We start from the raw sequence: 27,320 nt of genomic DNA on the forward strand, positions 1-27,320 counted from the left end.
CTCATGCCTGTAACCCTAGCACTTTAGGAGGTCGAGGTGGGTGGATCACCTGAAGTCAGGAGTTTGAGACCAGCCAGGCCAACATGGTGAAACTCCATCTCTACTAAAAACAGAAAAATTAGCTGGGCATGGTGGTACATGCCTGTAATCCCAGCTACTCGGGACCCCGAGGCAGGAGAATTGCTTGAAGCTGGGAGGCAGAGCAGTGAGCCAAGATCGCGCCATTGCACTCCATCCTGGGCAACAGAGCAAGGCCCTGTCTCAAAAAAAAAAAAAAAAAAAACAGAAAAGAAAAAGAAAGAACAAAGAAGGTGATTTTTCCTTGGTTTTATTTTTTACAAAGTCAATACAGCATTTGAAACACTTATAACACAGATCAGAAAACTATAATTTTTTACCTTATTATAAAATTATTCAACATATAAGTTAAAAGGAGACCCATGTGATCACTGGATCCCGTGTCTCAAATGGTGGTGCTGGGGTTCTAAGGTTTTGAGACCCATCGAGTAGCCTGTTCCAGGGTTTTCATCCACCAACTCCCCACATTCAGCCTGCTTCAGGGGACATTCTCATCTCCAGATGAGAAGGTCACAGACTACAGGCCTCAAAGCTGCACGTGGGTGAACCTCTGAGCTCAGCCACCAGCCTCCATGAAGTCTCCATGCCTCCTGATCTCAGTGAGCAGTGGCTGTGGCAAGGAGGGCTGCAAAAAATGACCCAGGCTTGTTCTGCAGGACCTCCGGCCGATCAAACTCTACCACCTGGAGGGTGGAGAAAGGTGAGAGGAGGATTGAGCCTGTGTGCTTGGAGGACTCAAAGGCATCCGGGGTGGCAGCCTGAGCACCCATCTTCCCACCAGCCCAGGGACGCAGCCCTCACCTTCCCATTCCCCATGACCAGGATGCGGTCACAGTTCAGCACGGTGGTGACACGGTGGGCAACGATCAGCACAGTGCAGCCCTGGAAGGCTTCTCGGATTGTGCGCTGGATCAGGGTGTCAGTCTCCACGTCAATGGAAGCTGTGGCTTCATCGATGAGGATGATCTGATGAATACAAAACAGCGGTGAAGGCATCCACTTTGGGCCCCAGAGACCTGGGTCTAGTCCTGGTTCTACTGATAATTCACCAGGGTCCTTCCTCTCCAGGTCTCCATTTCCTTAGCTGGAAAATAGGAGAATTGTGTGGAGAGCAAAGCCCACTCTGATTGCTTGGTATCCATTAGCTTATGAAGAGAACTTTAGGTCTCAGCCAGGAACTGACTCCATTTTAGTGGCCAGAGAATTAAGTTCTTGGAAATGAAAATGGCCCAGTGGCAACTTCTTGTTTTATGAACAACTTTCACATTGACCTAAAGTAGAGCAGTGTTCTCCAAGCAGGGGGCAGTCACACACCCGGGAGGCACAGGAGATGGTTTCTCCAGCATATGGATAAACACTCTTTTTAGTTTAACATTTTGGTATTTATTTCATTAACAATATGCACATGGAAACTGTAACTTGCACCGAAAGTGTGATTTCACAAATGGTGCTGCCCGGGATGGGACTATTTTTGAAGAGGGAGTATCATTAGTAAATCACAGGGTAGGTGGTACCCAGAGATGACAAAACTCATAAAGTAGTGACTCAAATTTGGGAAGCAATACAGAGGAAGGCATTGCAGCACCAAATGGCTATGAACTGAAGAAAGTAGTCCACGCACATTACAAATTCTGTTGTTCATATCTCCTAAGAAGAAGGTGAAAGTCCTCACTCCTCTGAAATTTTCCCCATGCTTTGGGTCCCACTGAGGTCTTTTCCCACAGCTCTGACAGTTTGCACCAATAGTTCTTGCATTTATCATTCATTAACCATGATGGGTGTGTGAGTGTGTGTGTGTGGGTGCGCGCGCGTGTGCACATACATGTGTGAGTATGGAGGTGTGTATATGCATGCATGCATAAGTATGTGTGTGCAGGTGTGTCTTGCTTCACCTACATAGGAGAAGTTTTGCCCCAGGCTATTCCACATACTCAAACACCTGAAATTATGGACAAAATATCTAGAAAACTTCTAGAAGCACTGTTCCATGAAATGTTTTAAAATGTGCAATTTTGCAGCCATAAAAAAGAATGAGTTTGTGTCCTTTGCAGGGACATGGATGAAGTGGGAAGCCATCATTCTCAGCAAACTCACACAGGAACAGAAAACCAAATGCTGCATGTTCTCACTCACAAGTGGGAGTTGAACAATGAGAACACATGGACACAGGGAGGGGAACATCACACACTGGGGCCTGTTGGGCGGTGGGGGGCTAGGGGAGGGAGAGAGAGCGTTAGGACAAATACCTAATGCATGTAAGTCTTGAAACCTAGATGACGGGTTGATAGGTGCAGCAAACCACCATGGCACATATATACCTGTTAACAGACCTGCACATTCTGCACATGTATCCCAGAACTTAAAGGAATATTTTTTTAACATATGCAATTTTGCCCTGGATCCCCATCTGTCATCCAATTCCAAATTCCAAGAAACATAAAAGGGATTTCCTGCATCCAAGTTTTTAAAATAGTGTGCAGCAGGCAATTATAAAATCAACAAGTGTCTAATGTGTTGTCTTTTTCTGGGAGAAGAGAATCATTGTTTGGTTGAGTTGCCTACCATTTCAGCTCAGGTATAAGGAATCCGGCTATCAGGCAGCCCAGGCTGTGAATCTCATCTACACCTACCATGCCTCACCCACACCACAAACACGTGTGAAATGGCACTCAGTGAAATGAGTAAGCCCTTTGGATTTTGTTGTTGTTGACAAAATATACAGCCCAGTGTCCCGAGGTAAGTGGTAGCTTCCCTCGTCTGTGGCTTCCCCTGGCCATACAGTAGTGGCGGCCTCACCTTAGAGTTGCGAAGCAGAGCCCGAGCAATGCAGAGCAGCTGCCTCTGCCCCACAGAGAAGTTTCTACCGTTTTCCACCACATCCGTATGCAGCTTTTTGGGGAACTTTGAGATCTGTGATATGGGAAGAAGAGACAACATAACCTGGAAGCCACCGTGGGGGGAGACCCAGCCTGACCTCGTCAGTGTCCCGCCATTCTGGCTACACTCCCCTCCTCTCTCTACTCTCCAGCTTTTGTCTTCTTGCTCCTTAACTGCGCCTGGCTCACTCTCATCTCTGGGCCTTTGCATACGCTAGCTCCTGTGCTTGGAATGTCCTCTCAAAAGATCTTGCACCGGCTGCCCCTCAGTACTTGGTCTCAGCTCAGCTGTCACCTGTTTAAAGAGACCTTGCCTGGCCACCCAACTGAAAGGAGCTGCTCCCACACTGACGTTTCTATGGGTCTCATTACTACTTATACAGCCCTCACCAGTAACTGAAAGTATCTCCTGCATTTCCCTGTTGCCTTTGCCTTCCAATACCAGGAGGACAAAGACCTCACCTGCCTTGTCATTGCTGTGCCCCTGAGCCCAGAACAGTGTCTGGCACACTGTTCTGAGTGCCATCAGCCTTGACTTAGGAATGCCAAGGCATCTCATCTCCATGAGATGATGCCTCCAAGACCCAAAGCAGCAGCAGCTGGAACACCACATGAGGGGAGCCCCAAAGGAGCAGCCCCCCATGGGCGATGCAGACTGAGATCAAGACTCGGGCCTTGGAGCTACTTACAGTGTTGATCAGGAACGTCCTCTCCAAGGCATCCCAGATCTGCTGGTCAGTATGACAGTCAAAGGGATCGAGGTTGAATCTGCCATATGAGAGAAAGACAAGTGTTCGACGACCTCACCTCACCTTTGAACACTCATGTATATGCCCACAAATGACCAAGAATGTTTAGAACTGGATTATGGGGTTTAAGGAAATGCTTGGAACCATTGAGAGTGGCGATTTCTTGCACCTCCCCGGCACCTGTTCCTCCTGCAGTCAGCAGCCTCAGGTTTTGTTTAGGGGGCACCTTCTCCCCAGTCCCCAGGCTCATGTGTTCCAGGGCAGGCTCCACCATCCACTCCAGATGGAGTGAAGAATCAAGGATAAGTCAATCGGCATACAGCGATCCCTGGCCACAGTACTTAGCTCAGGGTGGGAAAATAACCAATCAGAGTGTATCTGCTACTATGGGAGAAGAGACTTACGGAGAGATTGCAACCATCCTGCCACAGGCGTGGGATACATGGAGCCTCCCAAGGGCCCTCATGTGGACTTGAAAATAAAGCAAGGCAATGCTAGGGGAAAACCAGGCCCTGGAATTCAGCCTTGGCCTCCCCAATATCATGCATGAGTCATTAAAGGCTACTTTTGCTTAAGCCATTTGGGTTTTTATTTTGTGATAGAATATACATAATATTTATCATTTTAAGTACTTAAAAGCGTACGATTCAGCAGCATTAAATATATTAATAATGTCACGTAACCATTACCATTATTTATATCCAAACCTTTCTCATCATCCTGCCAGGCACGGTGGCTCATGCCTGTAACTCCAGCACTTTGGGAGGCAGAGGTGGGCGGAACACTTGAGGTCAGGAGTTTGAGACCAGCCTGGCCAACAGAGTGAAAACCCGTCTCTACTAAAACTACAAAAATTAGCTAGGTATGGTGATGCTAGCCTGTAGTCGCAGCTACTCAGGAGGCTGAGACAGGAGAATCACTTAAACCCAAGAAGCGGAGGTTGCAGTGAGCCAAGATGGTGCCACTGCACTGCAGCCTGAGTAACAAAGTGAGACTCCATCTCAAAAGAAAAAACGTTTTCATTATCCCCAACAAAAGCTCTACATCCATTAAACGATCTCTTCTTCCCCTCCCACCAGCCCCTGGTAACTTCTATTCTACTTTCCATCTACAGGGATTTGCCTCCAGCACCTCATCTAAGTGGAATTGTAGTATTGTCCTTCTGTCTGGCTTCTTTCACTTAGCGTCCATGCATGTTGTGGCATGTATTGTCTCCCTCCTTTTTAGAGCTGCATAATATTCCATTGTATGTATGTAACACATTCTGTTTTTCCATTCGTCTGTTTATAGACATATGGCTTGTTTCCGCCTTTCGGTTACTGTGAGTAGGGCTGCTCTAAACACTCATGGACACATATCGGTTGAAGTGTCTGCTTTCAACCTTTTGGGATATATAACTAGAAGTGAAATTCCTGGATTACATGGTAATTCTAGGTTTAACTTTTTTTTTTTTTTTTGAGACAGGGTCTCACTCTGTTGCCCAGGCCTGAGTACAGTGGTGCAAACACAGCTCACTACAGCCTTGACTTCTTGGGTTCAAGCAAGCCTCCCACCTGTCTCCTGACTGGCTGGAATCACAGGCACAGACCACCATGCCCAGCTAATTTGTGTTTACCTTTTTGCAGAAATGTCAAATTGCTTTCCATGCACAATTTTACATTCCCACTGGCAATGCATGACAGTTTCAATTTTTCCACATCCTTGTCAATACTTGCGGTTTTCTTTTTATTATTGTTACAGCCATTCTAGGAGGTGTGAAGTGGTAGTTCATTGTCAGGGGGCTGGCTTTTCTGTTTCTTGCAGTGAAAAGAATTCTAACATCCTGGTAACTGATACAAGAGAGGGGATCGACCTGGACTTTACACCCAGTAAGCTTTACACTTGCATTTGGAACAAGCAGCGCGATAGACACTTCTCTGCTATGCAGCATGCAGCCCTGAGTGAAAGCTGTCAACCTCTGCTTTACCCTTCCCCAGCTGTGTGAGCCACACATGCCCTGCATATCCTCTGTGTAGGGCTAAAGTGTACTAAAGAGGCAGGTCTCATCTGCATAACACTTGGTATCTCCAAAGCACATTCGTGGATGGGCTATCTGACGTTTTCTCCTCCATGAGTGGGTATTCTCCTTTCTTAACAGTTTTAAATGGCTTGTTCAAGGTCACACCATGAGCCAGTATGAGAGCCAGGCTAGAATCAAAGACACTCAGACTTGGTCAGAGGCTCAAAGGTATAGAGCCTTAAGGTAGGATTTCAAGTCCACATTTCTTCCTGTAGCAAGAGGTGGGGGGGAGTATCGCAAGTTACGGGTTTAGCCCACCTAGGGTTATAGGTAATCTTCACCATTTCTTTGTGTGTCCTTCAACAAGTCCTCTTTCTCTCTAAGTTCTGTGACTTCATCTGTAAAATGGGGATAATGAAAGAGCCTCACGGGGTTGCTGGGGCAGTTAAATGAGACAGTATATTAAAGCATTTGGTTAGCACACGTAAATGCTCAATAAATGTTAAGTTCATATTTTTACTACTCTTTATACCAACACACAGTAGATTCGGCCACATTCTACTGTAACATAGAAATGTATCACTAAATGTCTTATCATTCCCCTAACATAACCGTTTTTTGTTTGTCTGTTTGTTTGTTTTGAGAGTTTCCTGCAGTGGCACAGGCTGGAGTGCAGTGGTGTAATCTCGGCTCACTGCAACCTCGGCCTCCCAGGATCAAACGATTCTCATGCCTCAGTGGCCTTAGTAGCTGGGATTACAGGCATGAGCCACAATGCCCAGCTAATTTTTGTATTTTTAATGGAGACGGGATTTTGCCCTGTTGGCCAGGCTGTTCTCAAACTCCTGGCCTCAAGTGATCTGCCTGCCTTGGCCTCCCAAAGTGCTGGGATTACAGGTATGAACTACCACGCCCGCCTCACCACCTAGTCATTTTGAAACCCTGTGTTTGCACACATATTGTTCCCTCTCCTTGGAAAGAGTTTTCTCTCCTATTTTAGCGAGGCAAGCTCCTACTTAGCTTTCAAGACCCTGATCAAATGTCCATTCCTCTGGGAAGCCTTTCTGGATTCACTCAGGCAGTGACTCATCTCGCTGATCGCTCCTTCAGCACTTTGTTCATTATCTCTGATCTAGCAATTACCTCTTCATACTGTGACTTACTGGGTCTTACTCCTCTACAAAACCACCTTCCCCACCCACACTGTGAGCTCCTGGTGGGGGAACAGGGGAAATGTACATTCATTAAACTGGCTCCAGTCCCTAGCTGAGTGTCCAGACCAGGCAGAAGCTCAGAAAAGGCAAGTTAAATGGGCAGAAGGATGAATGAAGAAATTCATGAATGAATGAAGCTCTGGGGCTCAGTTAAGACCCTCCTGGGTCTAAGAATTCTCCTTAAATATCACACAACATGGGGGACCTAGCCTGCTTTTTATGCATCTGTCTTCCTCAATCCCCACACCTTTATGTTCCCTCCCAGCTAAAGTGCACTCTCAGTAGAAGCCTAATCTGGATAAAGCTTCGTCCCTGAGTTGACTGCTGAGGACACAGGAAGTGTAGTGAAGAGGCTGGAAGATCTGGTTCTGTCTATTTCACTGACTGGGCTGCCTGGACTCTTTCTCACTTCACCGCTGTCCAGAATGTGTACCATTGAAGACACACTTCCTAAAAACACCCCCAGGGGCTTTGCCCAGTGCACAGAGAGGAGAATAAGTCACATCTGGACAAGAAAGATCATGGTAGCCTGAGAGCAAATGCTTAATGGTGTAGTGAAATCTGACCAATCCCCTCAGGGGTTTGTTTCTGTTTTTTGAATAGAGTCAGGGTCTTGCTGTGTTGCCAAGGTTGGAGTGCACTGGCTATTTACAGACACAATCATAGTGTACTACTGCCGAGCTCCTGGGCTCAAGTGATCTTCCTGCCTCAGCCTCTCCAATATCTTGTTTTTGTGTAGAACACTATGGTTTACAAAGTGCTCTTGTATATATTGGGGTCTCATTTAATCCTCAACAGTACTTCAGTGAGGTAAGCCAGGCAGGCATGAGAGGCCCAGCAAGCCAAGGAGACCTGGAAATCAGGGCATTGGTCACCAGCTCACTGTAGGCAGCCCAGTGCTGGAATCCCCGTCTTGTGACCCCCTCCCTTCCACAAGCTGGCTACTGGTCCAGCACTCACCTGATGGTCCCTGAGAACAGCACCGGTTCTTGAGGGATCACGGAGAGCTTGGACCGCAAGTCCTCCAGGCCAATGCTGCAAATGTCCACGCCATCAATGAGAATCCGGCCTGCCATGGGCTCCACCAGGCGGAAGAGAGCCACCCCCAAGGAAGACTTCCCTGTGGGGCAAGAAACAAGCAGGGCATCTACACTACCAGAGGCACAGGTCACACTGTGAGATCGCACCTGGCCTGCTGCCCTCTGTGGCCCATTCTTTATCGTTGTGGGCCCTGTGAGGGTAGAAGAGGGCTGGCGTTTCTGCTCCGGGTGGTACCTAGAGCCATGAGCAGCTTCTTACAGCCTATGCCAGAGGACATATGTGGGACCCCTGGATCAAAGCCAGCCCACAGGCATGTTTTGTTTCATACACCCAACATTATGGTTATTTTGAAATTCCTTGCCAGCATTTAAAAAAATTCTAGATATAACAATTCAAATTGCATGTTTCTCTTGAAACTCAGTAGAACTGGCAACACTGGACCCATATCGTCCCCCCAGCTCAGCTAGAACTGAGCGCAGCCACTTGGTTGAAACAGAGTAGCATTCTGCGGTCACCACCTGCCCTCCCTACTCCCCGTACATCATTCCCAGACCCATGGCACTCTGCTATGTCACGTACCAGGTCCCAAAGCATTGGAGGTTTCAACCCTGTTCTCAAAGATAAGCTCTATGGGGGTAGAAGCTGTGTGTCCTGTTTACCTTTAGCTTCCCAGGCACATAGTAGGTGCTCAGTAAATACCTACTGAATGAATATCATCAGCAGGGTCAGAATCTACTGAGAGCTTCTCTCTGCCAGATCCCAGCCCTCTCAGGGTTTCCACCAATCAGCAGGCAGGTGGAAAATAGCAAGGGAAGAATACGCAAAAGGACATATCTGGAAGCTCTTCACCCTGCAGCGACAGTGCAGGAATGCCAAGGAGACGGAGACCAGGAAGGCTCTCATTACCCAGGGGGGCTGCCTGGAGGAGGCAGCTCTGGGGTGCCCAGGGGTGGGGGATAGGAGACAAGAACTAAGTCTGAACAGTGTCTTTTGACCAGTGCAAAGAGGCAGAGGGAGGGGGACTTGGGCCAGATCTCCCAGTGGGAGAGGAAGGAGGAGACAGAGGCTGATGAGAGTGGTGCAGGAAAGGGATGGGGAGGGAGGAAAGGGGAGTCGGATTTGACTTTCTTTCCTGCTCTTCACCCTGGCAGGGCCCTGCACTGCCCCTCCAAAGTGCTCCTGCCCAGACCCTTCATGCCTCAGCTTAAACACCAGAGCCCAGGCATCCACAGCCCGGTAGCACTGGCCCCGTTAGCACTCTGCATAACACCACCTGGTTTATTTCCTTCCTGGCAGCCACTGCAGCCTGCAACTGTCATATCTATGTCTTTATTTGCTGGTCTATTTAACATCTCTCTCCTCCATTGGAATCCCGTGACCACAGGGACCTTGGGTTTTGCTGAGCAAACGTATGCTCCCAAATAGGTCTAGTGCCCAGAGGGCAAAGAGGGGGCCAGGGATGCTACCCTCGGAAGCTCAGCTCACCAGAGCCTGTCCTTCCTACGATGCCCACCACTTCATGGCTGTGGATGGTCAGGTTGATACCATTAAGCACGATGGGTGTGTTGTCTCTGTATTTCATGTGATAATCCTGGAATGTGATTTCTCCATGCTGTGGCCACCCCGGAGGACAACTTGTGCCTTCCATGTGTAAAGGAGCCTCCGAGACACACATCTTGTTTTTGAAGAAAGAAAAAGAAATCAATAGTCATCCATCTCGGCCCATCCCCTGCGGACCTGCCAGCCTCCCGCTGTAGGGGGTGTGACCCACCCCAGCCTGCCCTGGGCCAAGGTCGAGCCCCACGCTGTGTGATCAGAGGAACATTCCCCACTCCCATCCCCTAAAACACACGAAATTTTCCCCAGAAAAGTGAGAAACCTGCATAGCTAATTTCCTTGTTATTAACATAGAGCACTGTTCCTGATTTTGTGTGACTTTAAAGAAACACAATCTAAGATAATTGACAGTAAAGGCAGCAGAGACTTGCTCCTTAGGGGGGTTTCATAGCTCAGAGCCCCTGTGCAAACTTAATCTCTAACCTCATCCTATTAGGCCTTTTTAGAGGCATTTCCCAGGTGAGGAGATAGAGGATCCAACAACTTGCTTAAGATCAACAACTTACTCAAGATACGTTTAACAACTTACTGAAGACCACACAGTTTCAGGCTGGAACTCAACTCAGATCTGCCTAACACTGAGCCCACTCTGCATTGAGTGCAGCTGGGTGTGTCGGAAACATTGGAGAAGAAGTTGGGTCTGCCCCCCTGGCTGCAAGCCACAGCTCTCCGGGCTGGTGCCATGTCATGGCAGCATCCCCGGGAAGGAAATCAGGGCTCTACAATGCATGACTTCCACTCATGTGACGGGGCAGGAGACCTGCTTTGCAGATGGCTCTGCCAGCCCCAGCCTGTGTAGTCTTAAGCAAATGCTCTGCCTGGCCCAACCTTGGTTTCCTCATCTGAAAAATGTGGATACTCATTCAATCAACCTAATAAAATTGTTCCCTGATCCCATGAGATAGTCTAGATAAAAGGCTTAGCAACAAGCCTAGCCCGCAGAAAGGACTCAATCACAATAATAAAGAACACGATGGAGCCTCACTGTGCACTGGGTGGTGTGCTACGTGCTTTACGTTTTACATCATTTCAACCTTGTGATCATCCGATGAAGTGATGCTATCATCTTTCTCATTTCAGAGATGGGGAAAAGAGAGTTTGAATAAGTTTCCCAGTTACTCCGATGATTCAAATGGCAAAGCTTAGAACTGAACCCAGAAAATCTGGCTACAGAAACTGCGCTCTTAACCACCACGACATAAATAGAAGCAATAATAAGAACAATGATTATTGTCATTATTATTGTACCGGGCAAACCTCTCATTTCTAAGAGGAGCAGATTATCTCCTCTTCCCCTCAGGAATGCCATGAAGGATGTGGACAAAGTGAGCAGACAGGTGTGGAAGAGCTTCAGCAAGATGGTCAAGGAAAGTCCAGGGAAGACAGGGAGGAAGGGCCAGGAGCCCGGAGCTTCCGGGCAGTCTCAGGGCTCTGGGGCTGGTGGGGCTTGCAGACACCACTGAAGTCATGCCCCAACTTGCAGGGCTCTCCCCACCAGACCCAGACCTGAACCCCACCTTCATGTACTGTAGCATCCTCTCTGCAGCCATGAAGTGTGCCTCTGTCTCCGAGCCAATCCGCGAAGTGGCCTGGAAGTTGGATGCCATCTGGAAGGAAGAAGTGTCAGGGGGTCAAGAGGCTGCTGGGGTGTGCTCAGGCTCTCAATGCTGCTGAAAACCCCTGATTACCATTGCCCCTGAGTGACCCCTGAAACCAAGATAATTTTCCTAGAAAGAATGGGGCAGAGGCTCTGGTGCCCCCTTAGCCCACTTCTGAGTTTAGCTGCAGCTGTGATGGGCAGTTCTGGGGGAGAACCTCCCCATACACTGTTCCCCCTCTGTGTGCCTTTCTGCTGAAGACCTCTGCCCACATCACAGCAGCCACCCAGCCCTGCACGAGGGCATCCCAGAAACCCAGGAGATGTAAGGCTACTGAGAATAAGCTTTGACTGATGGGGAACAAGAGCTGGCAGAGATAAATGCTCCCATCTTCCAGCCTTTGAGAGCATGGTCCTGGGAATACCACACACGCTTATCAGGAGATCCCAGGACAGTTGAGCCCTAGTGACATAGAACAGGGACCCCAATGTCACACTCCCCTGATGACTTTCTCCTCCCCTGTCTCACTCTCCTCTCCCTTAATCCTGGTTCCAGGGAGCACCTCCCAAAGAAGTCGCCTGCACCCAAGTTCCTGTCTCAGGTCCTGCCTTTGGGGAAACCCATGCTAAAGGAGTTAGGAACTCTTGGGAATTAATTGGAGGCACCAAAGATAAGAAAACTGAGGCTCCAAAAGAAGAAATGACATCCACAGAATCATCTAGAAGCTGGGGGCAGAGCTGGGGTTGGAGCCCCAGTCTATATCCTCCATTATCCTGGTCCAAGAAACAGGCAAACAGGACATGCAGCGGGTTCTGGGTAACACGTTCATCACAAATTCACTCAATAAACTCTGGTGGATGGCTCTGTGCCAGGTGCTGGACCAGGATCCATGTCCCAAAGCGCAGCAGACACAGGCCTGCCCTTGAGGAGCTCCCAGATGGATGGGAAACCAGACAAGGCAACAGAGAATAAAGTGCAAAGGGGTGCACTTCACAACGGAGAAGCCCTAGAATGCCACTGGGAAGGAGGAGCCGTGGATCAGGGCACAGGGAGGGATTCCAGGAAAAATCAGCACTGGAGTGACATTTTTCAGGTGAAGAAAGATAGAGCAGGCTAAACATGAGTAGAGAAGTGTGTTCCAAACGGAACAGCCTATATAAGTAAGCCCTGAAAGCAGCACATTAGCAGAATACATCCAGGTACCCAGAAGCCATTTGGCTATGGCTGAAACAAAGGATGTAGGAAGGAGGGGAGGCCCTCTGTAAGTCAGAGAAGGTGGGCGCCATGATGAAACGGTGCTTAGTCTGGAAAGAAGGCTGGGGTGGGTTGGAAGACCACTTTTCCTCCCAGCCCCCAGTGTATCACACCCTGCAGGCTGCCTTGCCAGCATCATGTTCAGGTGTCTGGCAGGCTTATGCTTCAGGGAAGTTAGTTTGATGCAAACCAATCACAGTAATGCTACTCCTCGTGCTAGAGATTGGTTTAGGTGTGGGCCCATGATGCCATTCTGGCCGTTGAAGGATGACGAGGCATAGGATGGGTACATTCTTGAAAACTTCTCTTTGCTCTTAAAAGGGAACACATGGAAAAAATTATCTCCTCTCCAGCCTTCGACTGCTATTGTGTGAGGATGTGTCGCTTGGGGCTGTAGCAGCCAGTTTGTGACCATGAGTACAGACAGACTTCCAGACAAAGCCAGGCTGTGCATGCCAGCACAGAAAGATAGAATGATCAAGGGTTTGTGCTAGGCCATTAAATAAGCCAACTGAGCATAGCCCTGCCCCAGCCTTCTGGTTACATGAGAGAATAAGTTTACAGATGGTTGAGGTCATTTTGAGTTGGTTCGTTAGCTTGCAGCCAGATGCATCTCTGGCATTTACTGAGAAGCCTCTTAGGGTTGCAAAGCAATGTGCTCTGTGATTCCTGCCTTCCAATGCTCAAATGTAATTTTCTCAAAAGTGCATGCAGAAGTCAGTGAGGTTCTGGCTTGACTGAAGCAGAGAGAGCCCATCGAGGTCAGGACCCCACAGCTGAGGTGTGGTAGACAGGAGACAGAGCTTCTGAAGGTTTCTGACAAGGCAGTGACATGATGAAAACTATAATTAAACATTACTCTGGTGGAGTGTGGAAGGTGGCTTGGAAAGTGCTGAGGGACTGCGAACTGGGAAGTTATTACCAGGATGAAGATAAGATGCTCAAATAGGACAGCAGACCTTGAAAAGAAAGAATGACCCTCAGGGCCATTTTGAAGCAGAGTTTCCCATTAGAGTCTCCCATTAGAGCTTCCCGTTAGAGTTTCCTGTGGAGCAAGTGCCTGCTGTGAACAGTGCACCCTGGGAGAGACAAGCCTCTGCCTCGCGCCCTACAAGGACTGTGCTTAGGGCAGCACCAGCACTGGGCAATCTTCACCTTGAGCATTGCCCTCCTGGTCCGTGTCCTGCAGGAGCAGCAGGAGGGATTTCTGGGCCTTAGTGATTCCAAATTCCCTAAGACACTGGGGCAGCGCCTCTCCCTGAGAGTGCAGGAGGTTTGAGGGTCACGCTGCACCAGTGCATGTGTGTGTGTGTCAGAGAGAGAGAATGTGAGCCTGTGCACACACCTGTCTCTTATTGGCTGTGGGAATATGAATGTGGCCAACTTACTTAAAATCTCTAAACCCTAAGTTTTCTACTATTTGTAAGACAGGAACAATAATAGCTAATACTTATTGAGCATTTATTCCAGACCAGACACTATTCTAGGTTTTTACAAGCATTAAGTCTCACATTTACACATAAGCCTCATAAGTCTATAATTTTGAAGCTTTTATTATCTCCCTTTTACAGATGAGTAATCCCAGGCACAGAAAGGTTAACCTACTTACCCAAAGCCACACAGCTAATACTGGGCAAAGCCTGTTTGAACCTAGATATTCCAACGAGGAAACAGCAAAGTAGCCAATTTCAGAAGGCCAGCATCCACGTGCACTCCAGCACACACATGCACTCCTATACATACACGCACTCCTGTACATGCATGTGCATGCCTGTATGGACAGAGCCTTCTGCAGACACATGGGCCATTCAGATAGCTATGCGGTCCTCACCCTCAGATGCCTGGGAGTGCAATAATAGCTGGGCTGACTGGGAGCTTCCATTGAGCTAGTGCTATGCCAGGCACTGGCTGTGCTCTCTTCCAGGCATTCAGTGCTCACCACCTGGTATGAGATGAGCAAAGTGGTTAAGAATATGTGGTTTGGAATATCTAGGTTCAAACAGGCTTTGCCCATTATTAGCTGTGTGGCTTTGGGTAAGTTGGTTGGCTTCTGAAATTGGCTACTTTGCTGTTTCCTCGTGGAAACATGATGGCCTTCTGAAATTGGCTACTTTGCTGTTTCCTCGTGGAAACATGCTGGCCTTCTGAAATTGGCTACTTTGCTGTTTCCTTGTGGAAACATGCTGGCCTTCTGAAATTGGCTACTTTGCTGTTTCCTCGTGGAAACATGATGCTTTCTGAAATTGGCTACTTTGCTGTTTCCTCGTGGAAACATGCTGGCCTTCTGAAATTGGCTGCTTTGCTGTTTCCTCGTGGTCAGCTCTGAATTGGGAAGTCTGTATTCAAAGGTATTCAATAAAATCAAAAGACACTGGGAGTGAAGGGAAGCCCACAGGTGACAGAGTCTGGGCCAGGAAACCGAGGCCCAGACAGAGGAAGGAGTTGTCCAAATAGATGCATGTTAGCAGAGCTGGAACAAGAACCCTGACCTCTTGGTTTCCTGGTTGCTGTCTTTGTACCTAATCATTGCTATCCTGATCAAGGCCAGAATGTAAGAGGTCATCGAATACTTGAGGACCCCCTGAGTCTGACCAGGGGCCCCAGGTGAAGGAAGAGCAAAGCCCAGAGAGTTCCCACACAGAGTCACCCCCTCACCTGCAGTACAAGGCTGAGAGCCATGGCTTTAAAGGGGTAGGGGCTGGAGGAAATGCCAAAAGCCACGAACAAGGCAACAGCCAAGGTCACAAGGTTGGTCATGATCTCCAGCCTCAATGCCAGCCATCGCGCAGAAGACAGAAACAACAGCAGGTAGTTATTCTGCGTATCAGTCAGCCTCTTAAACCTGAGAAGGAAAGCACAGACTAAGAACCATGTGTTCGTCTGACCCAGGGTCTTCCTAGGGTAGATGCCGCTGCTTCCTGCAGCATCCAGTTCCCCATGCCCAGCAACAGGCCCTGATTTTTCTCTGGGAAGCTCCTTCCTACCCCCTTCTCAACCATGAATTTGCATGGAGTTGCCCTGACTCCTAACCCAGATTGAGGAGTAGGCTCTGCTGGTAAAGGCCATCCTTAGCACACGCTCTTTGCCCAACCTTTGTGACTCATTCAGGGATGGGTGAGTTACCCTAAATTGACTACAGAGAGTGAATAAATGCCAGGACGCGTGAGTGAGTGTGGGGAGTGGTCCCTTTCAGCAGGATGATGGGAGATCTGAAACTACCATTCTTCTACTAAGAGGGGAGCCTGGAGCCGCCAGAGGGTCTCTGGGAGCTTGAAGGTAAAATAACACCACGGAAGCCAGAGCTGTGAAACCAAGACACTAGGGCAACATTAGCTGACTCTCTAGATTAAGCCTCACTTGAAGCAAGTCCTCTTCCCCCAGCCTTTTGTTATGAAAATTGTTGTAAGTACCAAGAGATTAAAAGCTTGATTTAACGCACATCTGTATACCCTCTAATGAAAATTTTTTAAAGTACCAAGAAATTTAAAAGTTGATTCCATGAACATCTGTATACCCTCTACCTAATTGTTACTATTTTGCCATATTTAGGTCATATTTTAAGCTAGTTTGAATTAGTTTCTCTGCCACTTCCAACCAATAGAGACCTACCAATTTCCAAATTTCACATGCCACACCACAGTTTTCCATATCAATCCCAACCTATACTGTTATTTGATTAAAATTCTTAGTTTACTGACTTTGAGAATGTACGTTAAAAGAAACTTTAATCACAACCTTAAATTACATAAATAATGGGTTTGATGTGTTAGCTGCATTTTTTCTGAAGTACATTCAAATAAACCTTTGATTATTGAAATTAAATGTTCATTTACAGGTCAACTAAAACCCTCTTAGCATCTGAGTGGGCTATCTCCCCCGGCACTGTGGCCCTTCTGATTCACTCTGTCCATACCCTTTGAACCTCTGCATAAGACATTGCACATTTTTCCTGTCCAGTCTATCATCACATGGAATATTATGCAGCCAACAAAAATGATGAGTTCATGTCTTTGTAGGGACATGGATGAACCTGGAGACCATCATTCTCAGCAAACTGACACAAGAACAGAAAATGAAATACCGCATGTTCTCACTCATAGGCGGGTGTTGAACAATGAGAACACATGGACGCAGGGAGGGGAGCACTACACACTGGGGTCAGTTGAGGGGAATAGGGGAGGGACAGTGGGGGGTGGAGAGTTGGGGAGAGTTAGCATGGGGAGAAATGATAGATATAGGTGAAGGGGAGGAAGGCAGCAAATCACACTGCCATGTGTGTACCTATGCAACTATCTTGCATGTTCTTCATATGTGCCCCAAAACCTAAAATGCAATTAAAAAAAGACATTCCAAATTCTGTCCACCTTACCTTTCTATACTAATTGAGGCACCCCTACCTTGAGGCCTTCCCAGATTTAACATGACAGACCCTAGTCACTCTGTGGCCCCTGTCTTCAAGCCATCTTGCTATCCTTCAAACCTACGCCCTCCCATCTCACGGTCTTTGCATTTACTGTCCCCTCTGCTTGCAGAGCTCCTACCCACATATTTCCATAGCTCAACCCACACTTCATTTAGATATATGCCCAGGGTCCTTTTCTCTGAGACCTTCCCCAACAACAGCTCCAATCCCTCCAGTCTCTCTCTGTCCCCTTGTCTTGGTATATACCTTGAGGCAGGGTTCTCAGTGTGGGCTGAACGAATGCACTGCTCCAAGATCGCCTCAGACCTAGAGTCTGCACAGACCTTGAGTGGTCTGTAATGCCACCGAGGGAGTAGGTGCCACAGTTCATCCAATATTCCAGCTAACCGAGCATATACCATCTCCCAAATGTGTACCCAAGTCTTACACAGGCTTCAAGGCCAGATCAGATGCCACCTCCTTCTGAAACCCTTCTCTGATCCCCCCAGGCCACCTCCTTCCCCTCTGAACTCTCAGGCAGTTTATATGACCCTCTATTATGCCATCCATCTTCTTCAATCACGTATAATTACAAAAACATGTGCCTGTTCCTCCCTTTTCCACCAAACTCTCAACTTCTTGTAGGCGAAGACCGTATCTGATTAATCTCTAAAAACAGATAAATTCATACTATACCATGAAACCTCAACAACCGTAGGACCTGTTTGCTTGTTTGTTTCAACAAACATTTAGGAGGCAAATCTACGGCATGAGTAGTGAAGAAAGTTCTATTATTTAGAAAACTATTGTTCCTCATTATTTTATTAGTTAGATATTTCTTTGGAAGTTAAAGAAATAACATAATGCAAGATGTGTTTGCATGATAGTATACCTTATCACTGAAAGTATGTATACATATATGTACCTATGCAGACAATATATCCAAGGTCTTTAAAGTTTACAAACATTTTTCCTATCATTTACATTTTTTATTCTTATAAATGAAATAATGGCTCAGCAGGTTCTGGAGGCTCAGAGAAATAAGTACCTAGAACAATATGTTCTCAGATGCTTTTGAAGATGATGCCATTTCAGATGTTCTAGTCCCTCCCCACTCCCACCACCTCTACGGTTCCATCATTCTCAAATGGCAGCAGAAGGACTCACTGGCTGATGAAGTCTTTAGTTTTTCCATAGACATGGATGGAGCTCAGGCCTTGCAGAGAAGTGAGGATGTGGGAGAATAAAGGGGACCGACTGTAGTTCTCCAGTCTCTTGAACACACCGATGGCCTTCTTGAACATCCTGCATGGGCAGTGGAGGTAAGGGACCTGGGCTGTCCACCTCTGGGACCATCTAGTCTGGGTTGGTCCCAGCCTCACTCCCCAAGTCACAAGCAAAAAGAATCTACTCACATATAATAAATGAGGCAAATAACGAAGATTATGGCTCCCATCAACAGGATATACGGAGACAACACACTGACAATCAACAGGAGGGCGGTCACTATCAAGAACAGGACCAGGAACTCCTCTGCCACAATGGGTAAGAGCTGGTCCAGCTCATCCAAGTCCCCCGCGAAGCAGTTCAAGAGCCGGCCTGTTGGGGTGGTGTCAAAGAAACTCATAGGGCAGCGGAAAACCTGCAGGGACAAAATAAACGTGGACCATGAGAGGAGCTGCAGGCCCTCCTCAAGATTGGATGAAGATGCCTGTTACCCTAGACTCTGAAGAGCCACAGGATGCAATCCCAGGGGTCTCCAGGGCAGGCAGTGTAGAGCAATAATTTAAAAGCATGGATGGGCTCTGCAGTCCATCTGCTGGGCTCCACTGCTACCTGACTCCTCCGCCTACTGCTGTCTGACCTCGGGCAAGTACTGAGCTCCTCTGAGTCTCAAGGTCCTCGTTAGTGAAATGGGGATGAAAATGATACCTCATAGAGTTGTGGTGAGAACTGCACAACTCTTCAAATATACTAAGCATTGAGGTATATAATTGGAAAGGGTGAGTGTATGGTATATGAATTATATCCTGTAAAGCTATTGGAGAGAGAGAATACATTGAAAGTGCTCAGAGTGGTGCCTGCCCCTGAGGTAGGGGCTTGAACACCAGACCAAATTGAGGACTAGTTGAAACAGGGATGGAGTGGAAGCCACTTTCCATATGATACGCCCACCAGTATGTCATGTCAGTTTATCATTGCCATGTCAACACCCAAGAGTTACCACCCCTTTCTGGGTCATCAATGATGACTTGGAAATTACCACCCTTTTCCTAGAAACTTCTGTATAAACTGTCCCTTAATCTACATGTAATTAAAAGTGGGTATAAATAGACCAGGCACAGTGGCTCACGCCTGTAATCCCAGCACTTTGGGAGGCCGAGGCGGGCAGATCACAAGGTCAGGAGACGGAGACCATCTTGGCTAACATGATGAAACTCCATCTCTACCAAAAATACAAAAAAATTAGCTGGGCACTGTAATTAGCATGTGCCTATAATCCCAGCTACTTGGGAGGCTGAGGCAAGAGAATAGCTTGAACCCAGGAGGCGGAGGTTGTGGTGAGACGAGATTGTGCCACTGCACTCCAGCCTGGGCAACAGAGCGAGACTGTCAAAAAAAAAAAAAGTGGGTATAAATATGACTGCAAGCCTGCCCTGAGCTGCTGCTCTCGGCACACTGCATGCAGAGTAGCTGTGCTCTGCAGGGACAGTCACAAAGCTGCAATACTGCCAGAACAACAACACTGACACTTCAGTAAAGCTGTGTCCTTCTACCCTACCACTGGCTCGCCCTTGAATTCTTCCCTGGGCAAAGCCAAGAACCCTCATGGACTAAGCCCCAGTCTAGGGTTTGGCTACCCTGCTTCACCCCCAGTATGCATTCTACCAATACCAGCTCTTATTATTTTCTACAGATGGGACCATTTTTCTCAGAACTGCCAGAGATTAGGAGCAGCAATCCCACTGTGATTGCACGCGATCTGGACCCTTGGGTCAAACTTAGCTATAACTGCCCCCTGCTTGAAGGTGGTGCCTCCAAGTTGATCTCCAACAGCCAGTGGGCATGAGGCCCTTCGGAGATCAAAAAACATTTCAAACCGCAAGGGCTCTAATGAAAAAGCATTTAGTTTGGTGTCCTTGTTTTGCAGATGAGAAAACTGAAGATCACGGAAGAGGAAGTGGCCTTACTCAAGTGACTTACTCAAGGTTACCCAAGTGGTTAACATCAAAACCATCATCCAATCAGGCCTTCTGAGGCTTCCCCAACCCTGCACGGTGACTCTTCACAGAAGGCAAAAAAAGGCTCATGGCACTGACCGAGTGGCCACCTGCATTTCCCACGTACTTCTCAAGCTATAATGCAAGACGTAGAAATGAATAGAAGCCAATGGTATCTATTAAAGTCAAACTCGTGGAAAGAGGAGGGAAACACATTTTGACTACTACTAAATGTAATTATTGGAGCGATGAAGTGTTCCCTGTAGCTGCTCTCATCACAAATGCCTGGATACTGCTGAGCAAGTGTAGTTCACATGTATGTTTGCTTTCTGGCAGGTGAGGTAGTGAGGGTTGGAGGGGTAGATTTAGAGCCTCCTTGCTTTTTCTGCCTCTAAAATGCCTTTAATTTTATATTGAGAATGTTTTGTTAAATACTTGAGCTAAAGCAATCAAAATTGTCACGATCACTCAGAGGAATCACAGGGCAAAAGGGTCACCCCTCAAGGGCTCTGAGCTCGCCTTGCGGGTGCAGGGCACCGGGGACGTGGAGGAGACACAGGAGTAGACCTCAGCTCCACTGTGGGTGAGGAAGCTGCCTTTGGGGAAGCCCAGCATCACTCTGGATGAGGGACCAATGGTGGTGACAAAGAGAAAAGGGTTTCTGATTGTCTTCTAAGTATCAAAATGATCTGGGGCTGTTCTTTGTTTGTTTGCTTCATCGTTTTCTGTTGTGCTTGGAGTTGAGTGAATTTTTTTCAGATTTGTCCTTTACTTGTGATTCTTTAAAACTACAAAGACAAATTTAAAGTTTAAAAAGCCACAAAAGGACTGGAAAAAGGAAAATATTTTAAATACAAAACACGTTCTCATGGAAAGACACTTAAACATTTCTCAAAATTGCAATACAAAACATCATTTGGAGGCATGGGCACTGGATATTTCTAGAATCTTGGAGTGTCCTGTCAGAAGAAACCCAGAGACCACCTGGAGGGCTGAGGACCACCCCCAGAGGCCAGGTCGGAAAGCATCAGGGCTCAGGTAGAATTTCCCCCTCCTGCTTTCTGGTTCTGCCAAGCTTTATCTGAAAGGTGGAGAAAAGCTTTGTCTCACCCTCCCAAAGTTAAAACACTTGATGGCGACACAATTTGCATTCGGTCTACAAGGAATCATGGGTGACTTCTCACCTCCCAAGTCTCGAAGTCAGAACCCCAACTGCCGCCTCTGAGATCCAGCCTTCCAGAACTCCATTCATCTCCCAGAAGTGCTCGGCTTTTGTTCACCTTCAGCCTCCTGGTCTTGAGCTGGCTAAATCTGTTTCCTCCTTCAAGAAGCGAAGCCCCCAAGAAGTCTTTCTGAACTCTCCCCACTTCCTTCCATTGCCTTCAAGCTAAGACAAGGTGCCTCTTTCCTTCTCAAGGCCCCGTGTGCCCCACCCCGTGATAAACTTTACATATCTATGACAATAGCCTGTTTTCTTGTTTGTCTTCCCCATTAGACTATACACCCCTGATGGTCCAAACTCTACCTGCACTGTGAATTCCCTAAGGTAAGCCCCATGTCCACTGCAGAACCTGACATGTAGTAACACTTAATAAGTGAGAGAGAAAAATGACATTTCCAAGAAGCAGTGTGATACCACAGACAATTCGGTATTCTTTTTTTTTTTTTCTTTTTTATAAGATAGGGTCTCACCGTCTCCCAGGTTGGAGTGCAGTGGTACGATCTTGGCTCACTGCAACCTCTGCCTCCATGGCTCAAGCAATTCTCCCAACTCAGTCCCCCAAGTAGCTGGGACTACAGGCACAAGCCCTCATGTCTGGCTAATTTTTGTTTTTTTAGTTGAAAAGAGATTTTGCCACGTTGCCCAGGCTGGTCTTGAACTCCTGAGCTCAAGCGATCCGTTCACCTCAGGTTTCTCAAAATGCTGGGATTCCGGGCATGAGTCACTGTGCCCAGCTGAGAATTCAGTATTCAAACCAAACACATATTTCAACTTTAACACCTGTGAGATTTCAGTTTCCCCATATGTAAAATGAGGGTAACATCCACTTCAAAGAGAACTCGGGGCAATCACAAGCAACTCTATATGTGACCGTGCTCAGCCAGTGGAGGCCAGCGTTGGTGTGTTCCCGACCTGCCATCAAGGGACACTAAGCTCTACAGAACCACACCTCCAGCGGTGGGAAAGCTCCGCCGCATCTCCCTCACCCCCTCCCCACCTAGCGACCCATCTCACCCGGATGCAACTGCAACATTTTGGAAAAGGCAAAGCTATGAAGAGAGTAAAAAAGATCAGTGGTTGCCAGGAGTTTGAGGGGAGTGAGGAAGGGATGAATAAGTGGGGCACAGGGTTGTTTTTAGGGCAGGGGAACTATTCTGTACCATGGATACATGTAATTACACATTTATTAAAACCCATAGAATGCACAGCACAAGGAATACACCATAATGTAAACCATGGACATTCACTAATAATAATAATTAATAATAATAGTGTAACAATACTGACTCATCAATTGTAACAAATGTCCCACATTAATGCAAGATGTTAAGAATAGGAGAAATGGGCGGGCCAGGCGCAGTGGTTCCGAACTGTAATCCCAGCACTTTAGGAAGGTGAGACTGGTGGATTGTTTGAGCCTAGGAGTTCAAGACCAGCCTGGGCAACATGGCAAGACCCATCTCTACAAAAAAATACAAAAATTAACCAGGCACCATGGTGTGTGTCTGTGGTCCTAGCTACTTGGGAGGCTAAGGTGGGAGGACTGCTTCAGCCCAGAAGGTCAAGGCTGCAGTAAGCTGTCATCACACCACTGCACTCCAGCATGGGTGATAGGCAGGTATATGAGAACTCTCTGTACTTTCTTTCATCTCAATTTTTCTGTAAACCAAAACTGCTCAAAAAATAAAGCTGGCTGGGCACAGTGGCTCACACCTGAAATCCCAGCTACTTAGGAGGCCAAGGTAGGAGGACTGCTTTAGTTCAGGAGTTTGAGACCAGCCTGGGCAACATAGCAGGACCCCCATCTTTACAGATAATTAAATAATTAAACTAAAGTCTACTAATTAAAAAAAAATCGACTGGGTTCAGTGGCTCATGCCTGTAATCCCAGCACTTTGGAGGGCCAAGATGGATGAATCACTTGAACCCAGGAGTCTGCGACCAGCTTGGGCAACATGGTGAAACCCAGTCTCTACAAAAAATACAAAAATTAGGCCTAGTGGCATGTGCCTGTACTCCCAGCTACTTGGGAGGCTGAGGGAGGAGGATCGCTTAAGCCTGGGAGGCAAACGTTGCTGTGAGTGGAAATTGTGCCACTGCACTCCAGCCTGGGCTACAGAGCTCTAAAAATTAAAGAAAAAATTGAAAAAATGAAGCTGCAAAAGTTCGGAGCTCTGCCTTTGACCTCGCCCAGCACCAGGCCCGTACCTTGCTGAAGAGCTTGTTGTGCAGGGCGCTAGATGCCTTCCTCGTGACCTTAGTGAAAATCCCTGAAGAGCAGACCCCCACGCAGATGAGAAGCAGGCTGCTGAGCCCATATATCAGCTGGTAGAAGGACAGCTGAGGATTGTCCAACAGGTCGCCTGGGTCTGCCGTGGTTCCATTGCTCTCTCGGCTGCTATTGGTCTTCAAGAAAGAACAGAGGGTCAGAGTGCAGGTCTCCAGGGGGATATTCAGTGGTAGGAAAAGCCTTCTCCCTGGGGCCACGTGAGACCCTGTGGCTGGTAGAAGGTGAAGCTGTTTGCCCAAACCTCCCTTCTCAGCACCTTGGCCACTCTCCCTTGCCCTCTGTTCCCATGGCCCTGCCCTGCATTAGGCCCTCTGAGTCTGCCCTGTGGACCCTGCAGCAGCCAGGCCCTTCCACCCACTCTGCTGTGATGCAGCGGGAAGCTTGGGAACTGGATTTCCCAGAACCCCTGCCAGCATGGTTCCAGGTTCGATTCTGCCAAGGAGAGACACCCACAGGGAATTAGGAAGGCAGAAAAGGAGAAGCCAACATGCTTACTGGCAACTTTGGGCAGCAGAGTGGGATGTGGAGTTTTTCCAGAGGTTGGAAGGCGTCCTGAGAATTACCCACCTCAGTTCAGCTGAGATCACTGATGGCCACTTCCCCTCCAATGGTTGTGTGAGCCTCTGAATCCCTAGATTAAATCCTCGGAAGCTCTAAATACTTTGAGTGGCTTCTGCTTTCCTGACCCTAATCTCTTGGTACACAACCCAGAAGTTAACCACGCGGAGCTTTATGGGCAAAGCATGGCTTTGATTCAGAGCACCAAGTTCAAGTCCTGGCCTTGTCCTGTCCTAGGGCAGGATCTTCATCCTCTCTAGACACAGGATCCCCTTGGGAAAATGGAGACAATGGTACCTGCCTCTGAATGTGGGTGGGCAGATTAGTGAAATAACCTGACAGAGTGTGGCCCGTGGTGGCTCCCAGCTCATAAGACCGGAAGTATATTTTAAATAAACCACAGAGTGGAGGCCAGCCTGGAGCTAAAGGAGACAGTTACTGCAGGGGAATGGAAAGATTCCTGGGGCACTGTTTGGGGATATAAATCTCTTGGTTTTCTAGTAAGACTACACAGGTAACTACCCATTCTTCAAAGCCAGGAGGCCTGTGACAGGGGAACCCCGGAGTCCTGGCTCCCCATGGTTCTCTCTGGAACACCATTTGTTAACTCAGTTCTTGGCTTACCATGTGGGTCCCAAGCCATGCTCTGGCTCTTGTAGTACCCAGGGAGCAAGAAGTCACCTGATGTCACCCAAGCCCACAGAAACACAGCCCACCCACCTCATGGCACTCACCCCTGAGCCCTGCTCCAACCAATAGCTCAGCCACCAGAAGCTGAAGGTCATGAGGAAGACGATCATCACCATGAAGAAGAAAACTATGAAAGAGACCATGTAACCTGGAAGGGAGACAGTGGTGATGTACAGTAAGTTGTGCAAACAGGTGCAAGGCAACTGCTGACTCAGCTGCTTGACCATCCCTGAATGTTTGGAAACCCCTGAGCCCCATTCACCATGGACACCTTGTAGGAATGGGAAGAGCTGGGCTCCAAAATCAGAGAGTCTTGGGTTCAATTCCTGGTTCCACCACTTCCAAATTATGTGACCTTGAACAAGGCACCAAATGTCAGCAACGTGCCACTTCTTTATGAAATGGTGATAACCTTACCAGCTTCAGAGCCACACGGAAGATGATATGACATAACGTGTGTCAAGCACTCAGCCCATGCCTGGCACAGGGCAGTAATCTAGAGAAGTTAGTTCACCTTATGCAGGTTCTGCAGGTTCAGTTCTATAAATAATAATAACAGCTACCTTTGATATGCTATGTAGTATGTACTATTATGTTCTATATGCCAGGAATAGTATTAAATATATGCATTATTTCTGAATTAGTAATTCCTGTCCCAATTTTCACCAGTGCTAGTGTTTGAATATATGTATCCCTCCAAAATTCATATGTTGAAACCAAATTTCCAAGGCGATGGTTTTAGAAAGTGAGGCCTCTAGGAGGTGATGACCATGAGGATGAGCCCTCATGAGTGGGATTAATGCCCTTAAAGAGGCTTCAGAGAGCTGCCTCCCTGGGTTTTGGTCCCTTCCACCATGTGAGGATCCAACAGTTATCCCCTCTAGGGATGGAGGATGCAGTGTTCAAGGCGCCATCTTGGAAGTAGATACCAGACACTGAATTTACAGGCACCTTGATCTTGGACTTTGCAGCCTCTAGAACAGTAAGAGATAAATTTCTGTTCTTTACAAACTACTCAGTCTAATATATTTTGTTACAGCAGCATAAATAGGCTAATACAATGAGGAAAGTGAATCTGAGAGGGGAACTAAGTTGCCCAAAATCGCAGGGTTGGTGAGTGGCAGAGCTGGGCTTCGCAGCAGTCAAGGGTGGGAAAAGGCAGGGTGCACTCCGTCTCGCAGCACTGCCTCCTGCTCTAGCACTCCTCTCACCTATTCATGCTCACATGTCCCATGCCCACAGTCTTTTCCCAAATTCTACCATCTTCAAGGGCTATCTCTTCTTTGATGAGATTTGAGATTCCCTGGCCACAGAGATCTCCCTCACCATCTGATGGAAGTAATGTCTTAATTCTCCAGCTAGATTCCAGGGTTGGTTCTTAGATGACCTTATACCCTCTCCCCTCCAGAGCTTGGCACAGTGCCTGGAACATAGTAGGCACTTTGTAAAAACACAGATCCATTTATGCTAGATCCATTCATGCATTTCACAAGCATTTGCTGTTCCCTGCTCTGGGCAGGCCCTGGGTTATTTCTTACAGGATACCCATGGTGGATGGGATGGGGATGGTGTCCTGTGTATGCAGCCTACCTCTTCCTCCCTCTGGCATGAAGATAAGAGACACATCTTACACAAGGGTCAGCTTCCAATGTCAACAACGAGTAATGAGTTTCATGGAGTCAAAATTACTCTCAAAAATCTCTTATATTACTTGATAAGTACAACATCATATACTGACTTTCATGTTTATAACACTGCACAGTAAATATACATGCATGGTGATATACACCATTTAATAAGGCAGTAGCTTTGAACTTCTAATTGCCTTCTGCCTGCCTTAAGAAATAAAAATTAAGCAATTTTAAGTCACACCAAAGTAATGGTCCCATAGTGTGACCTTATGCAATGTGGCTGCTATTTTCTATCCAGTTCTATTTCATGTCTTTCACTGCTGCTCATGATAAATTCAGCTGATTGTAAAACTCATTAGGGAAGCAGAGTCCAGCGTTTGAAAAACACTGAAATAATGAGGCAGGGTGTCGTGGCTCATGCCTGTAATCCCAGCATTTTGGGAAGACGAGATGGGAGGACTGCTTGAGGATACAAGTTCAAGACCAGCCCTGTCAACATAGCAAGACCCTATCTCTATTCTATTCTTTAAAAAAAATTTTAAAAATAGAAAAACAAAGAAATAATGCATATACATGAAAATATAACTTCCAACCTTAACTTTGGTGGTAGAGATGGTATAACTGAGTAGAGTTTGGTTTATGCAAGTTAGGCCAATAAACGCCATGGCTCCTCCAGACCTGTCTACCTCACATGACCTCACATGCTCCAATCTGACCCAGTTTTGAGGTTAGGGCTACTCCAAGACACAGCCCTGGCATGGGGACCATACCTCCAGCTGCCTGGATGTAATGGTGGTAGACCCTCCAACTCAAGGAGCCTTCTTTCATCTCCTCCTCCTTTGTGAGCTGATGCTCCAGCACTAGGTCAGGGTAGAAGAAG

The 27,320-nt window shown here is 47.4% G+C and overlaps 1 protein-coding gene across 1 annotated transcript in view; it reads right to left on the minus strand.

Annotated features, from left to right (window-relative positions):
• Positions 1 to 315: 315 nt before the first annotated feature.
• Positions 316 to 27,320, minus strand: part of ABCC11 (ATP binding cassette subfamily C member 11) — a 74,727-nt gene continuing 47,722 nt past the window's right edge. Inside the window, exons 18-30 of the mRNA XM_017966830.4 lie at positions 27,211 to 27,300; positions 24,854 to 24,957; positions 23,480 to 23,677; positions 18,244 to 18,470; positions 17,996 to 18,133; positions 15,082 to 15,268; positions 11,092 to 11,181; positions 9,443 to 9,632; positions 7,877 to 8,036; positions 3,644 to 3,722; positions 2,875 to 2,988; positions 880 to 1,044; positions 316 to 761 (exon numbers count right to left, since the gene is read on the minus strand). Of these exons, the coding sequence (XP_017822319.3) occupies positions 675 to 761; positions 880 to 1,044; positions 2,875 to 2,988; positions 3,644 to 3,722; positions 7,877 to 8,036; positions 9,443 to 9,632; positions 11,092 to 11,181; positions 15,082 to 15,268; positions 17,996 to 18,133; positions 18,244 to 18,470; positions 23,480 to 23,677; positions 24,854 to 24,957; positions 27,211 to 27,300 (1,829 nt within the window). The 3' untranslated portion in view covers positions 316 to 674. The remainder of the gene's footprint in view (positions 762 to 879; positions 1,045 to 2,874; positions 2,989 to 3,643; positions 3,723 to 7,876; positions 8,037 to 9,442; positions 9,633 to 11,091; positions 11,182 to 15,081; positions 15,269 to 17,995; positions 18,134 to 18,243; positions 18,471 to 23,479; positions 23,678 to 24,853; positions 24,958 to 27,210; positions 27,301 to 27,320) is intronic.

This window comes from Callithrix jacchus, chromosome 20, assembly GCF_049354715.1.
Source record: "Callithrix jacchus isolate 240 chromosome 20, calJac240_pri, whole genome shotgun sequence".
Taxonomy (NCBI): Eukaryota; Metazoa; Chordata; class Mammalia; order Primates; family Cebidae; genus Callithrix; species Callithrix jacchus.